The 20,720-nt window shown below is 39.2% G+C and overlaps 1 protein-coding gene across 6 annotated transcripts in view; it reads left to right on the top strand.

The window, feature by feature from the left end:
• Positions 1–20,720, top strand: part of LOC111147588 (tumor protein 63) — a 224,840-nt gene that overhangs the window by 184,050 nt on the left and 20,070 nt on the right. For 4 of the 6 annotated variants that reach the window (XM_022503712.1, XM_022503740.1, XM_022503730.1 and 1 more), the window contains exons 5-10: positions 10,880–11,066; positions 13,247–13,362; positions 14,578–14,687; positions 15,359–15,495; positions 17,299–17,381; positions 19,753–19,889. In XM_022503712.1, coding sequence (XP_022359420.1) covers positions 10,880–11,066; positions 13,247–13,362; positions 14,578–14,687; positions 15,359–15,495; positions 17,299–17,381; positions 19,753–19,889 — 770 coding nt within the window. The remainder of the gene's footprint in view (positions 1–10,879; positions 11,067–13,246; positions 13,363–14,577; positions 14,688–15,358; positions 15,496–17,298; positions 17,382–19,752; positions 19,890–20,720) is intronic. The other 2 variants (XM_022503721.1, XM_022503759.1) reach the window with 1 other exon arrangement.

Raw genomic sequence — 20,720 nt, 5'->3', positions numbered from 1 at the left:
ACTTAGTGATTACTAGCAGATAAATAGGAACTCTGTGATTCATTGTAAATGGTTAATATTCAAACTTCAGGAGATTTTTATTATCTGACAAAAACTACTTGACCAGGTTGAGATGCTGTTTTCACAATAGTCCCCAAATTACTTAAGCTACATTGAACACTTCATGTGGAAGATCTTAGAAATATAAGGCTTCAGTAATAACCATAATACATGAATTTATGTTGTTCTTTGCAGTTGATGAAGGTTTCCCATATCCATCCATGATTTTTCTTCTCCACTCTAAAAGATGCATACTGTATGTTCCTTTTTTTTTTTTTCTATTTTATATTGGTGAGAATTGAAGTGACCACATTAGAGACCCAAGGAATGAGTATAAGAGACAGAATTTAAATCTTGTCTCTTGACCCCTACCTCAGTAACTGTTGCTTGCAATTGATGGTGTTGGGTAAGAGTCCTTCTCTAATGCTCTCGACTTTGAGAACTAACTCCTTTTCTCTTTCACAACAAAGTTGGCTTATTAATCCCAGTGTTACCTTACGTTATTTTATTTTCTTTGTCCAGAATTAAAACTAATTATCTTTTCTTTTCTCTATTTGTTGATGAGTCCACTGACTAAGCCAGGTCTCATTTTTACTACTGACTCTTTAGGGAGCACTACACTAACTCTCATTCATCCTTTGATTTTAGAAAAGGGATAAGCAAATAACTGGTATTATTTTTGCAAGCATCTTTTGTTGCCCTGAACAGTAGTTCTCAGTCTGTTTTGGTGTGTTCATGATGAAAACTAGAACACTGAGTTTTAGGTACTCCCCAAAATTTCCCCCATCTTTCCACCCTTTTAGTAATTTGTGTTGCTCTAGTTTGGGCCCTCCTTATTTCTTGCCTGAACACCTCCCGATGGGTCTCCTTTCTCTTACTCTGTTGTAGTCTTGCTCCTACCAGCTTTGCTTTACTTAATACATAAAACTGGTTAGGTCTTTCCCCTGCTTTGCAATCCTTAGTGATTCTTCTTTGCCTATTGGTGGAGTCCAAATGTTTCTTGTAACATCCAAGGCTCTTGTAACATCCAAGCCTTCCTAGCTGAGCCTCATTGCTCTCTGCTCTGCCCCTCCCCCTCTGGTACCTCCCCTTCCCACCCTGCCCCCACCTATATTTCAGCGATAGTTAAGTCTGTCTGCTTATATTCATGATGTTCTGTATCTGTGGAAAGCCATGTCTGTGGAGGCTCTCCCGTCCTCACGTCCTTGGATACATCATTTGGTTGGTGAATAATTTGCCTATAAGTCCTAGTTTAAATATCACTACTGTTATGAAATCTTTCTTCTCCAGAGGGATACATTTGCTTTTCTCTTTCTCTCTCATCTCTAAACAATCCATCAGTATATCTGGTTAAAATATATCCAGAAACCCAATTGCTTCTTGCCAACTCTACTGCTGGTCCAAGCAATACTCATTTTTTACTTGGATCACTTGCAGTAGCTTCCTTACTGAGCTCTCTGTTTCTATCTTTGATCTATAAAGTCTGTTTCTCACATAACAGTCAAAATATTATTAAAATTATTAATCAGATCATGTCACTTTCTCAGACCTCTCCAGTGGCTTCTTAGCTCATGCCAAGGAAAGGTGCAGTCTTTTCCTGGCCTGTAAAGCCTTCTATGATCTGGGCCCCATATGAGGTCTGATTCAGATCTTATCCCTTGCCATTGTAGCCTTCATTCACTGGTCTCCTTGACAGACATACTCACCCCAGGACCTTTTCATTTGCTGTCGCCAGTAATTGAAATATTATTTCCCTAGGTGTGTGCATGGTTTACCATGCTTCTTTCACATCTTTCTTTAAATATCAATTTATCAAAAATCCTTCCCTGATAACCCTTGATAAAATAATAGCTCCCTCACAGCACACTCCCCAACTCTTGGCTCTTAATTTTCTATCTCTTTTTTTTTCCCTGACTTCATTTTCTTTATAGCACTTATCACCATCTAACATAGTATTTATTTGTTTATTCTAGAATATTAACATCTTCAGAGCCTGGACTTTGCTTTTGTTTATTGCTAAATTTCTGACTTAAAAGAGAGCCTTGTGTGTAGTACTTGCTCAATAAATGGGAAATTTATTAACAAATAGTTTATTGCTCTCTCCCCCTAATCCCATAATATGTTATACATACCTCTGCTCTACACAGTGTATTTGTGTTATTTGTGTTTTTTTCTGGCTCTATACTGTGAGCAACTTGAAGGTAAGGCTGAGTAAGCTTTCCTTTCAATTTACTTTATGTTTCAAAGACTGTCCCACAGTGAGGGTACATAAATTCCTGCATTCCAGGGTTTTTAATCTTATTTCTCTCTGTTCCTCTTACAGAGCCAAGTACTTGACATTGTATAGTATATGCTTAGTAAATGTTTGTTTGATAATTACTGGATGATGTGCAAATGGGGAGATAAACAGATGTTATGCCTAGTTTACGGTAGCAGCTGATTAGCAGATTCTAATATAGAATCTTCATTTCCCACCAAAATATTATGAATTACAAAAAAATGTGCTACTGAGTTGGACACTCATGCTATTGATAGCACCCTGTAACAATTTTTATTTTTTTTAAAGTTTCATGGAACCAAATTGAAAGTTGTCAAAGAAACATGAGGGATGCAAATACTAGCTCTAGCTATATCTTGTTATGTTCACAGAAAACCACAAAAGCAATTAGAGACCTATGTCAAAAAACAATGACAACCAAAGAAGAAGAAGAAGAAGAAGAAGGTAAAACTACTAAGTACGAGGGAACATCATTTTAGTGAATCAAAGGAAGCAAAAACATCCTAGCAACCAGGAAAAAAAAAAAAAAAAAAGTTTAGAAGATTGCTTCAGTACAAAGCAATAAAACATAAGCACTATAAAGTTAGGAGAAGAAAATAATATATATAGAACAGCAGACCCTGGTGAAAAGATGACTGGATAAGGTAAAAAGGGAGATTAAGTAGATAGGAGCATTTGAAATGCAATAGACGAATTACAATTATTTGTGGTGGAACTGACCAGGACTAACTCTAGAAAACCATACATACGATATGGAAAACGACTTTGACGAGCTTTCCCAGAATGCAGACAAAAGGAATAATGCTAACAGTTAGTGTTTGAGTATATAAAGTGTATGCTAGGGAATGCGGATCCAAAGTAAGACTTAGATGTTTCTGAAAATTTATAAGAGTAGAAGAAACAAAAATATAAGTGAAACAAGAAAAGAAAAATTATATAGAGTTACATTCAAGCATGTAAGTTGAAAGAGCTCATCAATTCCCAAATGATTTTAAGAAAAAAATCAGAAACATTCTCACTTTTTTTTTAGAACAAAATAAAGATGGAAACAAAATCATTTAAGGATCTTGGGAGAAGTAAGCACCTTACCTAGTTTAAAGCAAGAAAATTCAAATTGATCTTGGACTTCTCTCTAACATTAAAATATGCATTGACTCAATTATCCAGTTTCAAGGGATCTAATTTACACACTAAAATTAATTTATGTCTAAGGATTTGTGAATTAATATATGCTCACCGTGTTATTTTTAATATTTTAAAATTAGAGTTAAATTCACATTCTATAAGACAAGCATAATTAAATAAATCATGGTATGTCTCTCTAATACTATAATTATAACCACTTAAACTATATTTTTAAATTAATAGAACACACTCATGATATGTTAAATAAAAAAGATACCAAAATGTTTGTTATGTTCCAGTTTGTATAAGGGTGTGTGTGCTTATAGAGTGTATGTATATATGTATGTATGTGTTTATATGCATAGGAAAAAGTCTATAATGTTAATGGTGTATATCTCTGGGTAGGGATAAGACGTTATATATTTCCTTTTTTTTTCAGGATTTCTATATGTACATGTTGTTATAATTAAGAAAAAAACAGAAAACTTTATAGAAAAAAAGAAGTTGAGAAGAAGTTTATAAGTTTTTAATTCTTCATAGCTGCTTCTAATAGTGACAGTACTATAGGGAGAGATACACTATATCTTCAAACATAAAGATTGGAATATATAATGTCCACCCAAAGAACTAATGGAAATTCAGTGCAATGGAATTGCACCACCAAAGAAGTTCTTAGATAGAGGAGATTCTCTTTTCAGGTATAGAATCAACTGGCTTTTTCCTTTGATAACTGTAAGTAGAAAAAACCTAGCTAGAGATAAAAATAACCTTAGAACAGCAATAAATAAAAAATCCATTTAGAATGATAAGAAAATGGTACAAAGGGGAATAAGTTAAGGCCAGAAACAAAACCCATTAAATAAGTGTAAGTCTTAGAAAAAGAATTATTTTTCTCAGTTATGTAAGTGTGGTCCCTCATTATATTGGGTATGAAGACTAATCAATCCAAAAGAAATGCTTCAGATGTTTCTCCATATTAAGACTATATTAAAATGTTATAGACACAGTTAAAAGGGTGCATTAAAGGCACCTTTGTAGAATGTAGAATGCTTATATTAGAGAAACATAAAAGTCTAAAATCAATGATCTAAGATATCAATTTAAAAAATAAAAATAAAACAATGGCAATTTAAACCATAGTTCAATTTTTGCAGTTAGACAAGAATAAAAATTAAAAATCATGCATATCGGAAAAGAAGGAATAAAACTGTCTTTACTCACAGTAAACATAATCATCTATGTAGAAAATCATAAAACAGATACAAAAAGCTACCAGAACTAGTAAGTTTAGCAAGGTGACAGGATGCATAGTCAATACAAAGATCAATTATGTTTTTATATACCAGAAAAACAATTTTAGGAATTAAAAATTTTCAAGTACTATTTAAACAATTTTTAAAAATACTGAAGGAGTTGTGTAACAAAGTAATGCAAGGTTTGCATACTAAAAACTGAGACATTCCTGAGAAAACTTAAAAGTTCCTAATTAGAGATATATACCATGTTCATGGATTAAAATATATAGTACTGCTAATATATCAGTTCTTTTCAAGATGACCTATATAGTCAAAACAATTTTTTCCAAAATTCTATCAGGCATTTTTGTAGTAATCAACAAGTTGATGTGAATTTTAAATAGAATTTCAGAGGACCTAAAATAAGCCAAAACAATTTTGGAAGAGAATAAAATTGGAGGATGCAGATTCTCTGACTTTGAGACTTCCCATAAAGTTAGTATAATCCATACAGTCTGACATAATTCATAATTCCATAATTCCATAATTCATCATAATCCATACAGTGTGACAACTGGTATATGAATCGACATACAGGTCAACAGAAAAGGGCAGTGTCCAGATAAAGATGTGAACACATGTGGTCAATTAATTTCCAAAAAAATTTTTAAACCAATTGAACAGAGGAAAAAGATTGAGATAAACTTTTCAACAAGTCTTGCTGGAACAATTAGATAGCTGTTAAAAAGAAGAGGAAGTCAAGGAGGAGGAGAATTGACTGAACGTAGATATAGGACTAAATGCAAGAGCTAAGACTCTAAATTTTATACACATAAATATATAAATCCTTCTGACATTGGGTTAGACGAAGATTTCTTAGGACACAGGAAGCATACACCTTAAAGGGCAAAATACTGATAATTCCTCAGAATTAACTGTTTTGGAAAAGTACAAAAATGGGTAAAAAAAACAAGTTGCAGACTGGGAGAAAATATATTTTTAAAATGTGTATCTGATAAAAAAAACTTGTATCTAGAATATATAAAGAACACTTTCAACCAAATTAAGAACACAAGCAACCAAATTAAAAAATAAAGATTTAAAAAGTTTAAAAGATTTGAATAAACCCATCCAGAAAGAATAGTATATAAGTATATGAAATAATATAAATGAATATAAATATATTCATATTTTTTTAAGATTTTTTTATTTATTCATTTGACAGAGATCACAAGTAGGTAGAGAGACAGGCAGAGAGAGAGGAGGAAGCAGGCTCCCCGCTGAGCAGAGAGCCCGATGCGGGGCTCGATCCCAGGACCCTGGGATCATGACCTGAGCCGAAGGCAGAGGCTTTAACCCACTGAGCCACCCAGGCGCCCCTAAATATATTCATATTTTAATGCATTTGATTATAAATATATTAATGTTTATTTGTATGAAATATAAATATACTTATATTTTTAATTTTTATTATGTAAAATATAATTGATGAACATGAAATAAGTATATGAAAAGGTACTACACATCATTAAACATCAGGGAAATGCTAATTTAAACCACAGTGAGAACCATTACATGCCTGCTAGGATGGCATTAAAACTGACAATAGCAGGTGCTGACAAGGCTGTGAACGTACATTGCTGGTAGCAATGTAAAGTGGTGCACCTCTTTGTAAAAAGGCTTGGCAGTCGCTTATAAAGTTAAGCATACATTTCCTGAGCAATCACACTTCGAGGTCCCTATCTGGAAAAATGAAAACAGGTGTCCTCACTCAGATTTATATATGAACGTCCCCGAGAGTCTTATTCACAGTAAGTGCGGACTGGAAATAACTGACGCGTCGATAAATGATGGAATTCTACTAAATCATAAATGGAATACTAATACATGCAAAAACATGGATGAACCTCCAAAGCATTATGTGAAATGAAAGCAGCCAGGCATGTAAGATTATACACTGTATCGTTCCGTTTCTTTAAGACTGTGAAGCAGGGTGGTGAGAAAAAAGCTGGTAAATGGTTGCCTAAGAAAGGGTCAGGAAGAGGATTGGTTATAGAAGAGGCAAAAAATAATTTTGATGACTGGACTGGGGAGGAAGTTAACACATGCCCCCCCCCAAAAAAAAATATACCATAGATTTTAAAAAATCTCAAGTCAATGTTGGGAGCAGGTTAGAGAGAGATTTTGGAAGTCCCAGAGAGAGAGAGAGAGAGAGAGATTAAAAGGAGCCAGATGCATTCCGCTTTTCACCCTGTGCCAACTCGAATTACCAGAGTATTCTAAAATCTCAGCTTAAGGGGCGCCTGGGTGGCTCAGTGGGTTAAAGCTTCTGCCTTTGGCTCAGGTCATGATCTCAGGGTCCTGGGATAGAGCCCCGCATCAGGCTTTCTGCTCAGCGGGGAGCCTGCTTCCTCCTCTCTCTCTGCCTGCCTCTCTGCCTACTTGGGATCTCTGTCTGTCAGATAAATAAATAAATAAATAAATAAATCTTTAAAAATAAATAAATAAATAAAATCTCAGATTGCCATTCTTTTGTGATCCTGCAGAAGACTGGAAACTTGGTGGAGATAATAGTGGCCACTTGGTAGAGGATAAGGGACGTGGGGAAGTTCAAAAGAATTACGAATACACCATAGGCCAGGGAACCTGAATTTAGTGCTGGAAAAATATCAAACATCAGCACAGACCGAACTTGTGACCAGTAAGGGAAATGAAGTAGCAGAAGCTGGGTTTTGTAAAGAACCAAGCGCACCTGGCCATGTGGGTCCCTCTAATTACTGAGCAGCAGGCCTGGTAGTCTCACCAGAAGCAATAATCAAAATGGATCTTGGCCCTGGTCAGATACTTTGATTCAGTCAGTATGAAACTTTCATCCTTAAAATTGGAAAATGTGGTCTACAGTACCAGATGCAGTCCTAGCCCAGGGGGGTATCTGAATTGTCTGGGCTTGGTGAGGAGAACAGAGGAAGAGCCATTCCAGATGGGGAATGGCACGATCGAATCGTGGGTGATTCACGTATCGTGTGTTGGAGGCGTAAGAGGTTCACATGGGTAGAATATGCGGTGGGAAGTGAGTGTGTTGGGAGGGTGAGGGGAGGGTAGGAGAGAGAGATGGGGTCAGATCACAGAGGGCCTTAACAAACCATGGGAAAGATCAGGGCCTCGTGCACGGCTTACCCTGAACTGTAACCAAGAGTACTGACAGACGGCTGGTACTAGACTCTAAGGTTGGTTTCCTCCCAGTCTGGGATTTTTTCAGTTCTAGCACGCGCTGTTGCTCTCTGCAATTAAATAAGGAAACATTATTACATTGAGAATTAAATAAAGAGGAATTGTTGATGGTGAGTCAACCACTTACGAGCTTGTTTTAATGTTAGAGAAGATTGAATACCTTTGAATTTGCTTCAGAGTAGAGCCATGCTGTTGGGAATTAGAGAAAGGTAAAAGTACACAGATTTGCACTGCTGAGCCAAGAGAGATCAAGACAAGGGACTCTTGTTACAGGGCTGGGATTAGGACTCTCCTATACTGGTTGCTAACTAGCTCTTCTCTGTGACCTCAGGCAAGTCCTCTGTAGGCCTCAGCTTTCTTATCTATAAAATGGGGATAATAATGCTGATTCATTATCTGTTATCTGCAATTCTGAGATCCAAAGAGCCCTGAAAACTAAAAGTTGGTTTGGTTTGGTTTGGATTTCATGAAGTTTGTGACAGCCTCATTTGGTAGTGAAATCTGGCCTGAACTTTGAAGCTCTATAGTCATTTCCCAGTTGGTATGAATAGTCATGAATTCTGAAGAAACATTAACATTTGATTATGGGGTATTGACCTAAATCCTGCTGGAAGTGTTTATAATATATGTTATATGAGCTCTCCTCCAAGTTATAAATCAAAATTATTCTGGATTCTAAAATATCTGGCCCCAAGGGTTTCAGATAAGAGACTTTATCCTTGGGGCGCCTGGGTGGCTCAGTGGGTTAAAGCCTCTGCCTTTGGCTCAGGTCATGATCCCAGGGTCCTGGGATTGAGCCCCGCATCGGGCTCTCTGCTCAGCAGGGAGCCTTCTTCCCTTCCTCTCTCTCTCTCTGCCTGCCTCTCTGCCTACTTGTGTTCTCTGTCAAATAAATAAAAATCTTAAAAAAAGCGAGAGAGAGACTTTATCCCTGTAATACTTTCACCATGGGGTTGTGTGAGGATTCCATTTCTGACAGCAGAACTCAGGAAAAGGTAAAACCATTATTATTTATTTAGACTCAGAAATGAGAGTCCCCTCTCCCATCCCTCAGAACGAGTGAGGGTACCAACTGATGAAACTTCTGTTTGTTTTTAGTGCTTTTACATTTTAGTCTGTCCAGTTTGACTGATAGTATATCAGTTATTGAAAAAAGATGTGTATTTTTTTTTCTTTGAACTGTCTTACTCTGAACACTTCTCCTGCTCCTCCTCCTCGTTCTTCTTTAATCTTTACCTACTTGGGTAGGGGTCTTATTTGTCTTCAGGTGACAAACTTATTTTTCAGTCATTTTTCCTGAGGTGAATCTTATGAAACTCATGCTTAGGTTATATATCTCCAAACTAAAACACAAATGGCTATGCTTATGTTCTGAGAATTCTCAGTAAAAGTGAGTTCTTAACATGTCTTAAAGCAGTGTCTTTGTTTGTAAAGTCATTGGTTAAAAACACAGCACAAAAGTACTGTTCTAGTTTCATTCAGTATTTCCCGAGTAGAGTTTTATTTTTGTGGTCGATTTTTGGCATGCTCCCTGTTTTCTCAAGCGATATAAAACCCGTTTTTTGTGTCTAATCCTTGACCTGTGGGCATGGTTATGCAACACACTTCTTGCATTAGGAAACTTTTAACTGAAAATTTCATATACTAAAATGTTTGGGATGAAAGATTAAATATTTCAAAAGGAAGAAATAAAGCAATCGTTTTCAAATGCGCTTTTTAGTCAGACATTTGTCTTTAGTCAGAGTTGGGTTGAAACATATCATTAATAAATCTTTTTGCCACTCTGACTCCTGGTCCCCAGTGTCTTTCCCCTGGAGCACTGTGGCGGCCAATTTAGGATTGCAGCCTGTGTGTGTATGCGTGTATGCGTGTGTGCATGTGTGTGTCTGTGCGCACACATGCGTGTACCTTTGTTTGGGTAAGTGTTACTCGGTGCCCCACTCTTGGCTGGCAGTGCTGGTGTCTGGTGGTTTCACTGCAACAACAAAATGAGGAATGCAGGGATTGGGTATTGGCCTAAGAGAACAGGGATGCTAAGGTTGAATAGAATATAAGGATTAGAATGGAGACTTTCTACATTGGTTCAGAGATGGGGAGGGGAAGAAACACAGGAAAGGAATTTTTTCTTCTATTTGGTTCTAGGTCGCATGCTTTCTTCCCCTATTTTGCCAGTTCTACAATCAACCAACCAACCAACCAACCAAAGAATCACTGAATTTCCTCTCCCTCAGAAGGAAGTGTGGGGAATAAAAGTTTCAGTCACTTATGAGTAAGAGATCTGTATCTTGATGGATTTTGCCATCATGATTTGTATCATTACAATAGGCTAGTCCTGTTCATGAGCATATAGGAGCAAATGGCCCCTTTCGGCTTTCTCGTCTCGGGCTATGGCATGAGAATATAAGGGCAACAGTTTGGTAAAAGTTTTGCTTTGCAGTTTTCTAGTTGGTTGCCCTCGGGTAAAATCTCTTTACTCTCTGCTAGATTTTCCATCTTAATTTTTTTTCCCCCCATAAATCCTATTTTCTTTGAGTCTCTCTAAAGTATTATAACGGCAGGGTAAATTATCATCTGTTTAATATCACTCAAAATATGAAAACATTGTGGTTTTTTTTCTACTTAGTTTCTGGATTTCTGTAAAGCTGTTTGGATATGAATTATTTAAACCCCTCTGAGACTCAATTTCTTCATCCTAATGAGAAGATAGAGGAAATAATGACATAAATGTGTTTTGATAAATGTGAAGTCTTTTATCGACAGGATGTCATTTAAGGGGGGAGAAATGGTTAATTTGATTAGTGACTATTACTCCTTCTGATAAGATTGCCAGCTGTCGTTGTCAGCTATGTAGTAGCTGGTCGTAGACATGCATCTGTAGATAGTGGACCTGGTTTCCTTGTTCTGAGTTGGAAAGTAACACTATCTCCTGTCGGTTCTTTCCTCCCACCACCATCGGCCCTTCTCTAAGCAGTATTCCACTGAACTGAAGAAACTGTACTGCCAAATTGCAAAGACATGTCCCATCCAGATCAAGGTGATGACTCCACCTCCACAGGGCGCTGTCATCCGTGCCATGCCTGTCTACAAGAAAGCTGAGCATGTCACCGAGGTGGTGAAACGGTGCCCCAACCACGAGCTGAGCCGTGAATTCAATGAGGGTAAGAATTGGGATCTGGGGCTGCTCGGCTAAACTCCTAAAAAACAGAGATCCTGTGGAGATTTTTCTTTGGGGTCCATCTACCTGGTTCTAAACTCTGCAATCTGAGGACAGCTCAGTCTACCTCTTCATCTAACAGAGTGTCTGAGAATAATGATAACCACATTTATGGCTCCATAACAATTGGACTATTCATAAATTAATGTTGGAATTACTAGGTGACCTGAACTTGCCTCTTCACTCCCTGCTGTTTCCTTCCTTTTTCTCTTTTCTTTTTTTAAATGAGAGGGTGGAGGAGGGACAACCTGACATCTGACCCGTTCAGCCCAGATGAGGGTAACCTTCAACTTTAGTGCCTTTCCTAGAGTGGTTGTCTAGGCCATACCAATCAAGAGCTGGAAGGAGCATAAAAGGTGAGAAACACGAGAAAACAGAAGAGGAAAGAGGGGAAAAAAAGAAAAAGGTATGAAGATAAATAATAGACAATGGGAGCAAAGAGAAGATATAGGACATAAGCTTGGATGAGGAACAGCAAAATCATGGACTGGGAGTCAGGAAGCAGGCATTTTGGGGGCCTCCTTTAAGCTCAGTGTCTATGGATAAGTCACGCCCCATGTTCTGAGCCTCAGATACAACAACAGCTTTACAATAAGATCACTATTTCCAAGGGTTCTCTTATATTGGATATTCTAAGGTTCTATGAAAGGAGGTTAAGTAAGGAGCAGTGGAAAGTAGAAATGAAGGACAAGAGAACACATAAGTATTCATCAAAAGAGGGATCTGGGTGCAGGAGGCTTGGAAATTAGGATACTTTATATAGAAAATATATTTAAAAAAGAAATATTGGTAGGTAGCTAGTGTGATGTAGGAATAAATGGTAGAGAATAATGGAAGAATAAAGGGAGTGGAAAGAAATTTCAACAGAGAAAGTAAAAATCCTCCCACCATAACACAACTACTTTTTACACATTAATTTCCAGTCCTTGTCTACACAGCCTCATTTTCAATACCTTTCCATCTTGATTTTCACTTAACAATATGCCTTAAAGATGATTCCTTATAGCTAGGCTCCATTTTAGGTTTCCACAACTACCCTTGATCCATCAAGAGGATATAACTATATTTTGTTTTGTTTTGATTTTTCACTGTTTGACATAGCACCTGTTTTTAGTCGTTGCCAAATAAATGATTCTGCAGAGAGCATTTTCATACTTAACTTTTGACTTTCATAGAATAACAATTTTTATACAATGATAATATATACCCAAAGATTAAGAACACCTTTATGGCTCCCACTTCCAATTCTCAGATCAGCTTCTTTCTTTTGGAGCTCTGTCAAGTATCCCAATTTTGTGAATCTGGCCTATGCTCTTTCAAAAGCAAGCTTCCGTTTTCTGATCCTTCAACCTGGAGTTTTTTCAGCACCAGAAAACTAGTAAGCTTCTCAGCTTTATAACCAAAGCAGGTATAAAATCAAAGGTTCCTGCCCAGCTCAGTCAGTTTAGCATGTGACTCTTAATGTCAGGGTCGTGAGTTCAAGCCCCACATTGAGTGTAGATCTTTAAAAAAAAAAAAAAAAAAAAGCAGGTGTAAAGATGGAGACTTTATGGCAGAGAAAAGAACAGGCAATGCTACATCTATTACCTCTTGTTAGTATTTTTGCTTGTCAGTTTTGGGGCATCTATTCTCAAGCTGGGTTTTGGAGTTTTAGGGTTTTTTGTTTGTTTTTTGCTGTTTTTTGTTGGTGGTGGTGGTTTGTTTTTTGTTTTTTGTTTTTTGTTTTTTTTTTTTTTTATGAACTTGTTCCTTTTACTTCTTTTTCCCATGGGAGATAGCAGAATCCCTTCTATGTATCAGAGCAGAGACATAATCATAGAATTCCTGGAAAGCTTGAATTTTTAACGCTCAGCACAAGAAACAAAGGACTATTCCCTTAAATATAGATGAGCATTCCAGGCCTTTCTGTTGTTACAGAGTCACACCTTCATTCATTAGATATCTGGCAATCAGTTCTCTTCCTTTTTTCAAGGATGTATGTTTCCTCTATTGAACAAACCGTTTCTTCAGCCACCAATATTTTGCCCATGCAGCTTCATTTTCCTTCTCTCTTTCTTTCCCTTTCTTTCTCTTTCTTTCTTTGAGGGCAAAGAACTAACTATTTTGTCTTTCTCTGTTCTGCAGGACAGATTGCCCCTCCCAGTCATTTGATTCGAGTAGAAGGAAACAGCCATGCGCAGTACGTAGAAGACCCCATCACAGGAAGACAGAGTGTGTTGGTACCTTATGAGCCACCCCAGGTAAAAAGACAAGGACTGGGCTGACTTGGGAGAGTATGTTTTGGTAATAAAGGGTGTTTTGAGGGTCTCTTTCTGCCTCAGTGTTTGTCATGAAATACAATCCTTTTTGTATTTCTCCTCTCCCTCTTTACCACACTGCTTCTCTATCCCCTTCAGAACTCCTACATTTGTACTAGGTTAACTTGATGAAATTGCTCTGTACCCACATTCCCATCTTAAAAGCCTGTGATAATTGAACTTGCAATTGGGTAAATACCAGATCTTTTCTCATCTAGAGAATCTAACTGGCAATTGAACTGGTAGTAGATGTGGACTGGATGCCGATTTATTTCCAGTGACCTACAAATGGGAGACTCTGAGGGGGATCTCTTAGCTCAAGTTTGGATGAACAGGTGGCAAATTAGGAAAGCAGACTGGTGCTGTGTTAAGAACACTGGAGTAGTGAAACCAGTCTCATGGTTTGCCCATTTGCTGTATGGGCAGTTCGCTTGTGGCTCTGCCTCCCTAAACTTCAGTTGCCTTGCCCATAAATGACCACTTTGGAATAGCTGATTTAATCCGGAGGACATTTTAGTTCCAGAGTGTTATTTATGGAACTGTACACTTAAATCTGTGTTTTCCTAATTTATCCACATGGGGAAAATATCCCTGGATGTTGCTGCTATTTTGGATAATTTTTTTCATTTCTCCCCCTGTTTGAATTAGGTGATAGGGATTAGCTTGCAAATGAATAAGATCAGTAGGATCAAAAAGTTTTATGATTTGGGGGCCCTTGTGTGGCGCAGTCAGTTAAGAGACCAACTCCTGATTTCTGCTCAGGTCATGATCTCATGGTCCTGAGATGGAGCCCTGTGTCAGGCTCTGCGTTGAGCTGGGAGCCTGCTTCTCTCTCTCTCCCTCTTCCTGTGCCCCTCCCGAATTCTTTCTCTCTCTATCTCTCTCTCCCTCTAAAATAAATAAATAAATCTATTTTTTTAAAAGTATTATATTTTAAAGTCTTTTCCACCTAATTTAGTGTCCGGTGTTGCAAACATTAACATTAAGCTTCCCAAGAGACAAGTCAAAGAGAAATCTACAATGGGTTTTAGAGCTTATCTTTCTAGAGAAAAGTGTATCACCTCATTCAGAAGTGAGTTAGTTAACTAGAGAGAAGTTAGAAGGAAGAACATCAGAACATCAGTTGCTAACCCAGAGTCTTTTTCCCCCTGCATTCAGGTTGGCACTGAATTCACGACAGTCCTGTACAATTTCATGTGTAACAGCAGTTGTGTTGGAGGGATGAACCGCCGTCCAATTTTAATCATTGTTACTCTGGAAACCAGAGAGTAAGTGGCATATGCAGAATTGTCATTCTGCAAAACACCGTGGGCAGAGGGCAACGTGAAATTGTGTTTGCTCTATCATTAACTTCCCATGTACAGCAAAGAGCTACCCTTGATTTTTTTTCCTTTGTGCTTTAAATCCTGGCTGCAAACACCGACATAAAAGATCTAAGAAGGTGGAGACAGAACAGGGTGCATTAAGGTGGAGGGAAGAAAAGAACTGGGAAGGCATGCAAGTCACTTCATACCTGAATTCCTGACATTTGACTGCAATAGTTTCTGATTAGACAGTGTTTGTTTTCATGCGGCTCCCAAGGCAGTTAACAGTTTCTTTGAGTAAGTCTGGGCTGCCTCAGGGGGTTTTATCCAGAAACATCCACTGGCTTAACTCAACTTTCCTTCAAAATCTGTAGCTAAATACAGCTGTTCAGTTAATGGCTTGGAGGTTCTTTGCAGAACAAATGGAATGTTATTTACTAATATTGTTTGTGACATGTAAGCCCTTTTGTGTTCTGCCAAGTGCTTCTGGGTCCATCCTCAAAGCAGCCATGAGGGAGCCGGTGGTGATGGTGGGTGGGTGATGGCTGGCACTGCATATGGAAATGAGAGAACACCAGGGATTTTTACAGTTCTTTTCGATTTCACCCTTTCTCTCCCTCCTCTCTGATTTGTAGTGGGCAAGTCCTGGGCCGACGCTGCTTTGAGGCCCGGATCTGTGCTTGCCCAGGGAGAGACCGGAAGGCGGATGAAGACAGCATCAGGAAGCAGCAGGTGTCGGACAGCGCAAAGAACGGTGACGGTACGAAGCGCCGTAAGTAGCTGTAGTAGCCAAACGGGGTAGGGCAAAATCGACTCCAGATGTGGGGGCCAGGAGCGGTAGTGGGAAGCTGCATAGGAAGACCTCAGGGCTTCAGGGGCAAGTATGACTTGAGATCCCGCAGCCAGTGCGAGCGGCTGTCCCGATAATGGAGGGACTCCCAGGTGTGCCTGACAGCTTGGCGTAAGCAAATCATCCGGGTGAGGATTTCTTAGTCCAGCGGTCCGCACACTGTGACTTCCAGACCAGTAGCATCAGCATCATCTTGCCACTGGGTAGAAATGCAAATTCTTAGTTCCCAGACCTGCTGAATCAGAAACTATGCATATACGCCCCCGATACCAGTTTATCTTTCTGTAATTGCGCGGAAGGGCTGAAAATAGCGTCTGTCTACCTTATGAATTCTTGGAAACAGTGAGATTTACAAATATATTTCATGAAGCACCATCTGGGGAATATGTAGATCTGGGTTTCATGGAGTTTTGACACGTATGACCATCTTGGGGCCTCAGTTACGTCATTAATGAGACTAATGATTTAGGGCTATTGTTTTCAAACTCACTTTGTAAAGTAGTGAGAGTTTTTTTTTTTTTTTTTTAATGAAATATTGCAAAGAAGACCCCTACAGTGCATATAGATTAAAGTAGAATGGTGCTATTTGAAGGGGACAGGAGTTAGGGGTGTCTGTGACTCTCAACTGTCTCTTGCCCATGTGGTACAGGGGCCTAGACCTCCAGGTAACAAAGTGTGAAAACTACTGACCCACATATGCATCTAATTTGTGAGAAGAAATTGATTCTAGAAGGCACCTTGCATAAGCCTGTTATCACTACAAGTATTTTAAAGTATACCACGCTGTGACTTATTTCATGAAAACACGTTTTTATCTTACTACTGGTTAGTATCCAGAAGAAATAGAAATTGTATTGCATTTTACAGAACAACAAAATGTTATAAGAGCTACTCATCATCAACTTCTCATTGTTCCTTATGATTTCCCTTCCTGTTAGGCTCCTTCTCTCCCTGATTATTCCTCAAAAAAGTGTATACATATGATTTATCATACACACACACAAACATACAATACATATCTATGTATATAATTTTATATCCACCCTAATTTTCCTCTTGAGTCTGTCTAGTGGCATCATTTCTATATGCTTCCCTAAGCACCTCAGTTACCTACAAATTAATAACTTTGAGTAAGAACAGATCATCCGAACTTTGGCAGAAGAATCCTCTCTATATCCTGGATCCCGGCTGTAGTACCTCATGTTAGAAACCTAAAGGGTTTATGAGCTGCCTCCACTCACTTTACTGGAGGGAAAACCAAGGGCCTGGAAGTGGAATGGGCTGTCTGAAGTTAAGCGATGTATACATTGTTACAGGAGGGCTGAACCCACAAGCTGAACACATGGGCAAGACACCCCTTCCTTTACCTTCTTGGAAGATAAACGATCTGAAAAATAAAACACCAAACCCATTTATCTTCCTTCCTCAAACAGCTGTTCATAGTCACAGGCGTGTGAGACTTGGGGATCCCTGCAGCACCACGTAGGCCAAAGGCTCTCTTCCAGCTTCCCAGCATGTCCTTCTTCTGCTTACTTCTCCCCACCCCCCCCCACCTCATCATTGTTAGGCATACACTCAATGTAAATGCAATGCTTACCAAGGAAATGGAGGCTTAGGATGGGAAACTCTAATCTCACAGGTTTGCTGAGGCTACTGCTTGTTTAATAAATGTACTAGTGCTTCAGAAATGTTCCCAGGATGAAACTTGCATTTTCCCTCCACCAGCTTTTCGTCAGAACACACATGGCATCCAGATGACATCCATTAAGAAACGGAGATCCCCAGATGATGAGCTGTTATATTTACCAGTGAGTCTCCCTTGAGTCTTCACGATTGCTTTATTTTTACCTTCTCTGTGACAATTATCTGTGACATCTGATTATCTGTAACATTGAGAAAGGGATGATGGTGACTAGGGAGATAAGACAAGAAGAAAACATTGTTTGAGAAATCAGGAAATGATCCCTCCCCTCCCCTATTTTGGAATCTGTCAGTAGTGCAGGCCCCTCTACTTAAAACTTACCCAGTCAAAGCACCTCCTCTAATATAATTTTTCTTACCCAAATATTTACAGCTAAGTTGCCGTTCATTGTTTAAGAATGATAAAGTTACCCTAGACAGTGTGACTGTACCATCCTGTGGCCAAGACTGAGATTTTGTCAGAAGGAGCTCACAGATTAGACAGTAAAACAATTACAGACTTGACTGCAATTTCTTTTAGGAAGTGCTCTAAAGAAAGCCAAGCCAGACAGAATCCTCAGTTATATGTGAATGGCCAGAAGACTCAGCCCAGTTGTTATATAAGAGCATTGTTCATACCTACGAGGACGTAAGTCCTCTCAAGGTCACTAGAGGGTCTCTTTCTAGACTATGGTTGCAGTCTGTGGGATGCTTAGCATGTTAGGTTTTGGCCATTGAGAGTGGTGGCAAAGTCTTGGCAACCAGCATAACCATAGACACCACTTAGCGTACCTGAGACCCAGGTATGCAGGGCCAGGAGATTGGGGAGCTGCCTCCCCTGTATTGAAGCTAAACCAACTGGACAGGTTTGGGTGTGCCATACCTGCTCCCCTGCCTTCTCTAGGCCCTGACCTTCGGGGCAACAGACTGCTTGCTCGTAAAACAATAAGACGGTGAGTTGGCCAAGATTCTCAGTGTCTATTTTCTCAGGCTATGTATGTAAACGGACTTGTGAACTTTAAGTTCAACATTATCCTGATAGACCAAATATTCCAAAAGAACTAATGTGTTTTCAGCTGCTGAGTTAGGAACCAGGTTGTACTAAGGAAGGCGGTACCTTGTCATCCGTCACATCTCATGTTTAGTGAAGATTTTGCCAAACTGGAATGTGTGAATTAAGGGGGAAAAAAAAAAGACAAACTTTTAATTTAACATGAATTTAGTTGATATCTGTTGGATGGCAAATATGCTAGACCCTGAGCATTTGGAGTAGAATAGAATTTTTACCTTCTAAGGATTTGCCTTCTAACAAGGAGACAGAACATAATGAAAGAAATCCTTCTGCAGAGCTGGACTTGATGGCATGGGATAGAAAGGACAAAACATTCACCCAGAGTCTGAGGTCAGGGAAAGCTTTGCAGAGGTGACCACAGAGCTGGGATAAGTAGGAGTTAACCTGACATACGGTAGAGAAACCCTTCCATTTCTGAATTCTGACAAATCCTGCCTCTCACGGAGGGGACTGGGAAAATGCCTAGGAAACGGAACTGAAATAGGCACCCACTCATGGGACCCCACAAGTGCTCACGTGCCCTGCTTGTCTCACGCCAGTCCTGATCCTGCTCGTGCTTTGAAAAATTTTTAAGAGACCCTCTTAAATAGAGAAGCATGTTTTGCCTCAGCTGAGAATGTCTGTCTTTCCAGAGATTGTCAATAACCGTTAATTCTCATTACTTTCAGTAGTTGTTTCTTATAAAATCACTGCAGATGCTGTTCTAACAAATATTGAATCATGGGGAAGTTCAGGGTAAAGTTCCTGTGAGTCTCGGATCACAATATTTCCTGTGACCAGTCAGTACATACCCTTGTTTGATGTGTGTTTCTGTTTAAAGACACCTTAGTTCACTTAGTATACTATTGACTCATTTACACTGAACTCATGACCAGCAGCGCTATAATTCATGCCTAAATGAAGCTTATCAAACACATTTTCTCCATAAAGCATGTTGCAGCCTTCTGGCACCTGGAATCCTAGACAGCACTTCAACATTACCCTTGGGGAGCAGTTTAAAGAGCAGGTTCACCAAAAAACAAACAAACAAAAAACAAAAAAACAACCCCCCCCCAAAAAACCCCACAAAACCCAAAAAACAAAAACAAAAAACAACAACAATAAAAACACACATACACAAACGTGGAAAATGTGGTGCTGAATAGACCGAGGAAAGGACACTTGTTGTGACACGAAAGCTGGAACAAGACAGCATGCCCTTGTTCATCAGAGCTGGGCACATGCCTGAGCAGCTGCGATGTGTCCCCCGTGTGAGTCTGTGAAAGGCCACAGAGCGTCGTGAGTCTTGGTTTCTCTGTTACAAATGAATGTTAGCAAGCAGGTGAATTTGGCAATACTGAGTCCACAGATAAGGAGGACTGATAGTACTACTGACTATTCTAGAGTTCTTCATCTTTCCTTTCTCTCTCCTTACGCTCTGCACGCAGGTGAGGGGCCGTGAGACCTATGAAATGCTGCTCAAGATCAAGGAGTCTCTGGAACTCATGCAGTATCTGCCTCAGCACACGATTGAGACCTACAGGCAGCAGCAACAGCAGCAACACCAGCATCTACTTCAGAAACAGTGAGTGTGTCGATGTGTCCTTTCAGGAGGCGTGAGTAAGAGTGACTGTTCATTCCGGTCAGAAATGGGGTGATGGGTGGGTGACGTAGAAGACAAGTCGTGAGACAGCAGAACACCACAGGTGACTCCTTTGGAGTTTCAACAACCTTCTGGGTTTCTTTCCATAGCTTGGAGAAGGTTCCACCTAGCTTCTGAAATTGAAGCTAAAACATTTCAGGTGAATTACAAAGAGACTGACGCTAACACAGTTTGTTCCCTCTACCCCGCATCCATACACATCTGTCAATAGAAGAATTCTGAGCATACGCTCTCCTCTAGTCGTAATGTGTATATTTAACCACATGTGTATTTAACAACATGTAACCTTCCCTCATCCCAGTGGATTGTCCTGTACCTTGCCTGGGAGGCACACAGTCCACTTTTGGGAGAACCATTGTAGACTGGGGATAGCACATAGGTTTTATTGGAAGTGACTCCTTGGAGTTCTCCGTCGAGGATTCTGAGACCAAGTGCATGCTCATGGGGAGACTGTCTGGATGCCAGATGGCAAAGTAGCATCTTCTTGCCATTCTTAGCATCTCTGTTCCCTGTTGTCTTCCAGCAATATGTTTTTACATAAATTGGGCCAGATTTTGCAACCATATTATCTCTGTGCAATGTATATGTTATATATTTATATGTTAATTTTTACCTTGACTCTTAGATCTTTGATGATATGAACTGTTTTATGATTAATCAGAACAGAATAGCTCTTATGGGAGAAAGGAAAGTTGTCAAATCAAGACTCTGTTGAGTCTTAACCCTTCTATGGTTAAGAATGATCACTTGTTA

The sequence above is a fragment of the Enhydra lutris genome, unplaced genomic scaffold (assembly GCF_002288905.1).
Source record: "Enhydra lutris kenyoni isolate GAN:26980312 unplaced genomic scaffold, ASM228890v2 scaffoldscaffold2, whole genome shotgun sequence".
Classification (NCBI taxonomy): domain Eukaryota; kingdom Metazoa; phylum Chordata; class Mammalia; order Carnivora; family Mustelidae; genus Enhydra; species Enhydra lutris.
The sequence above is the reverse complement of the archived record's forward strand: the minus strand, read 5'-3'. Positions and strand labels throughout refer to the sequence as shown.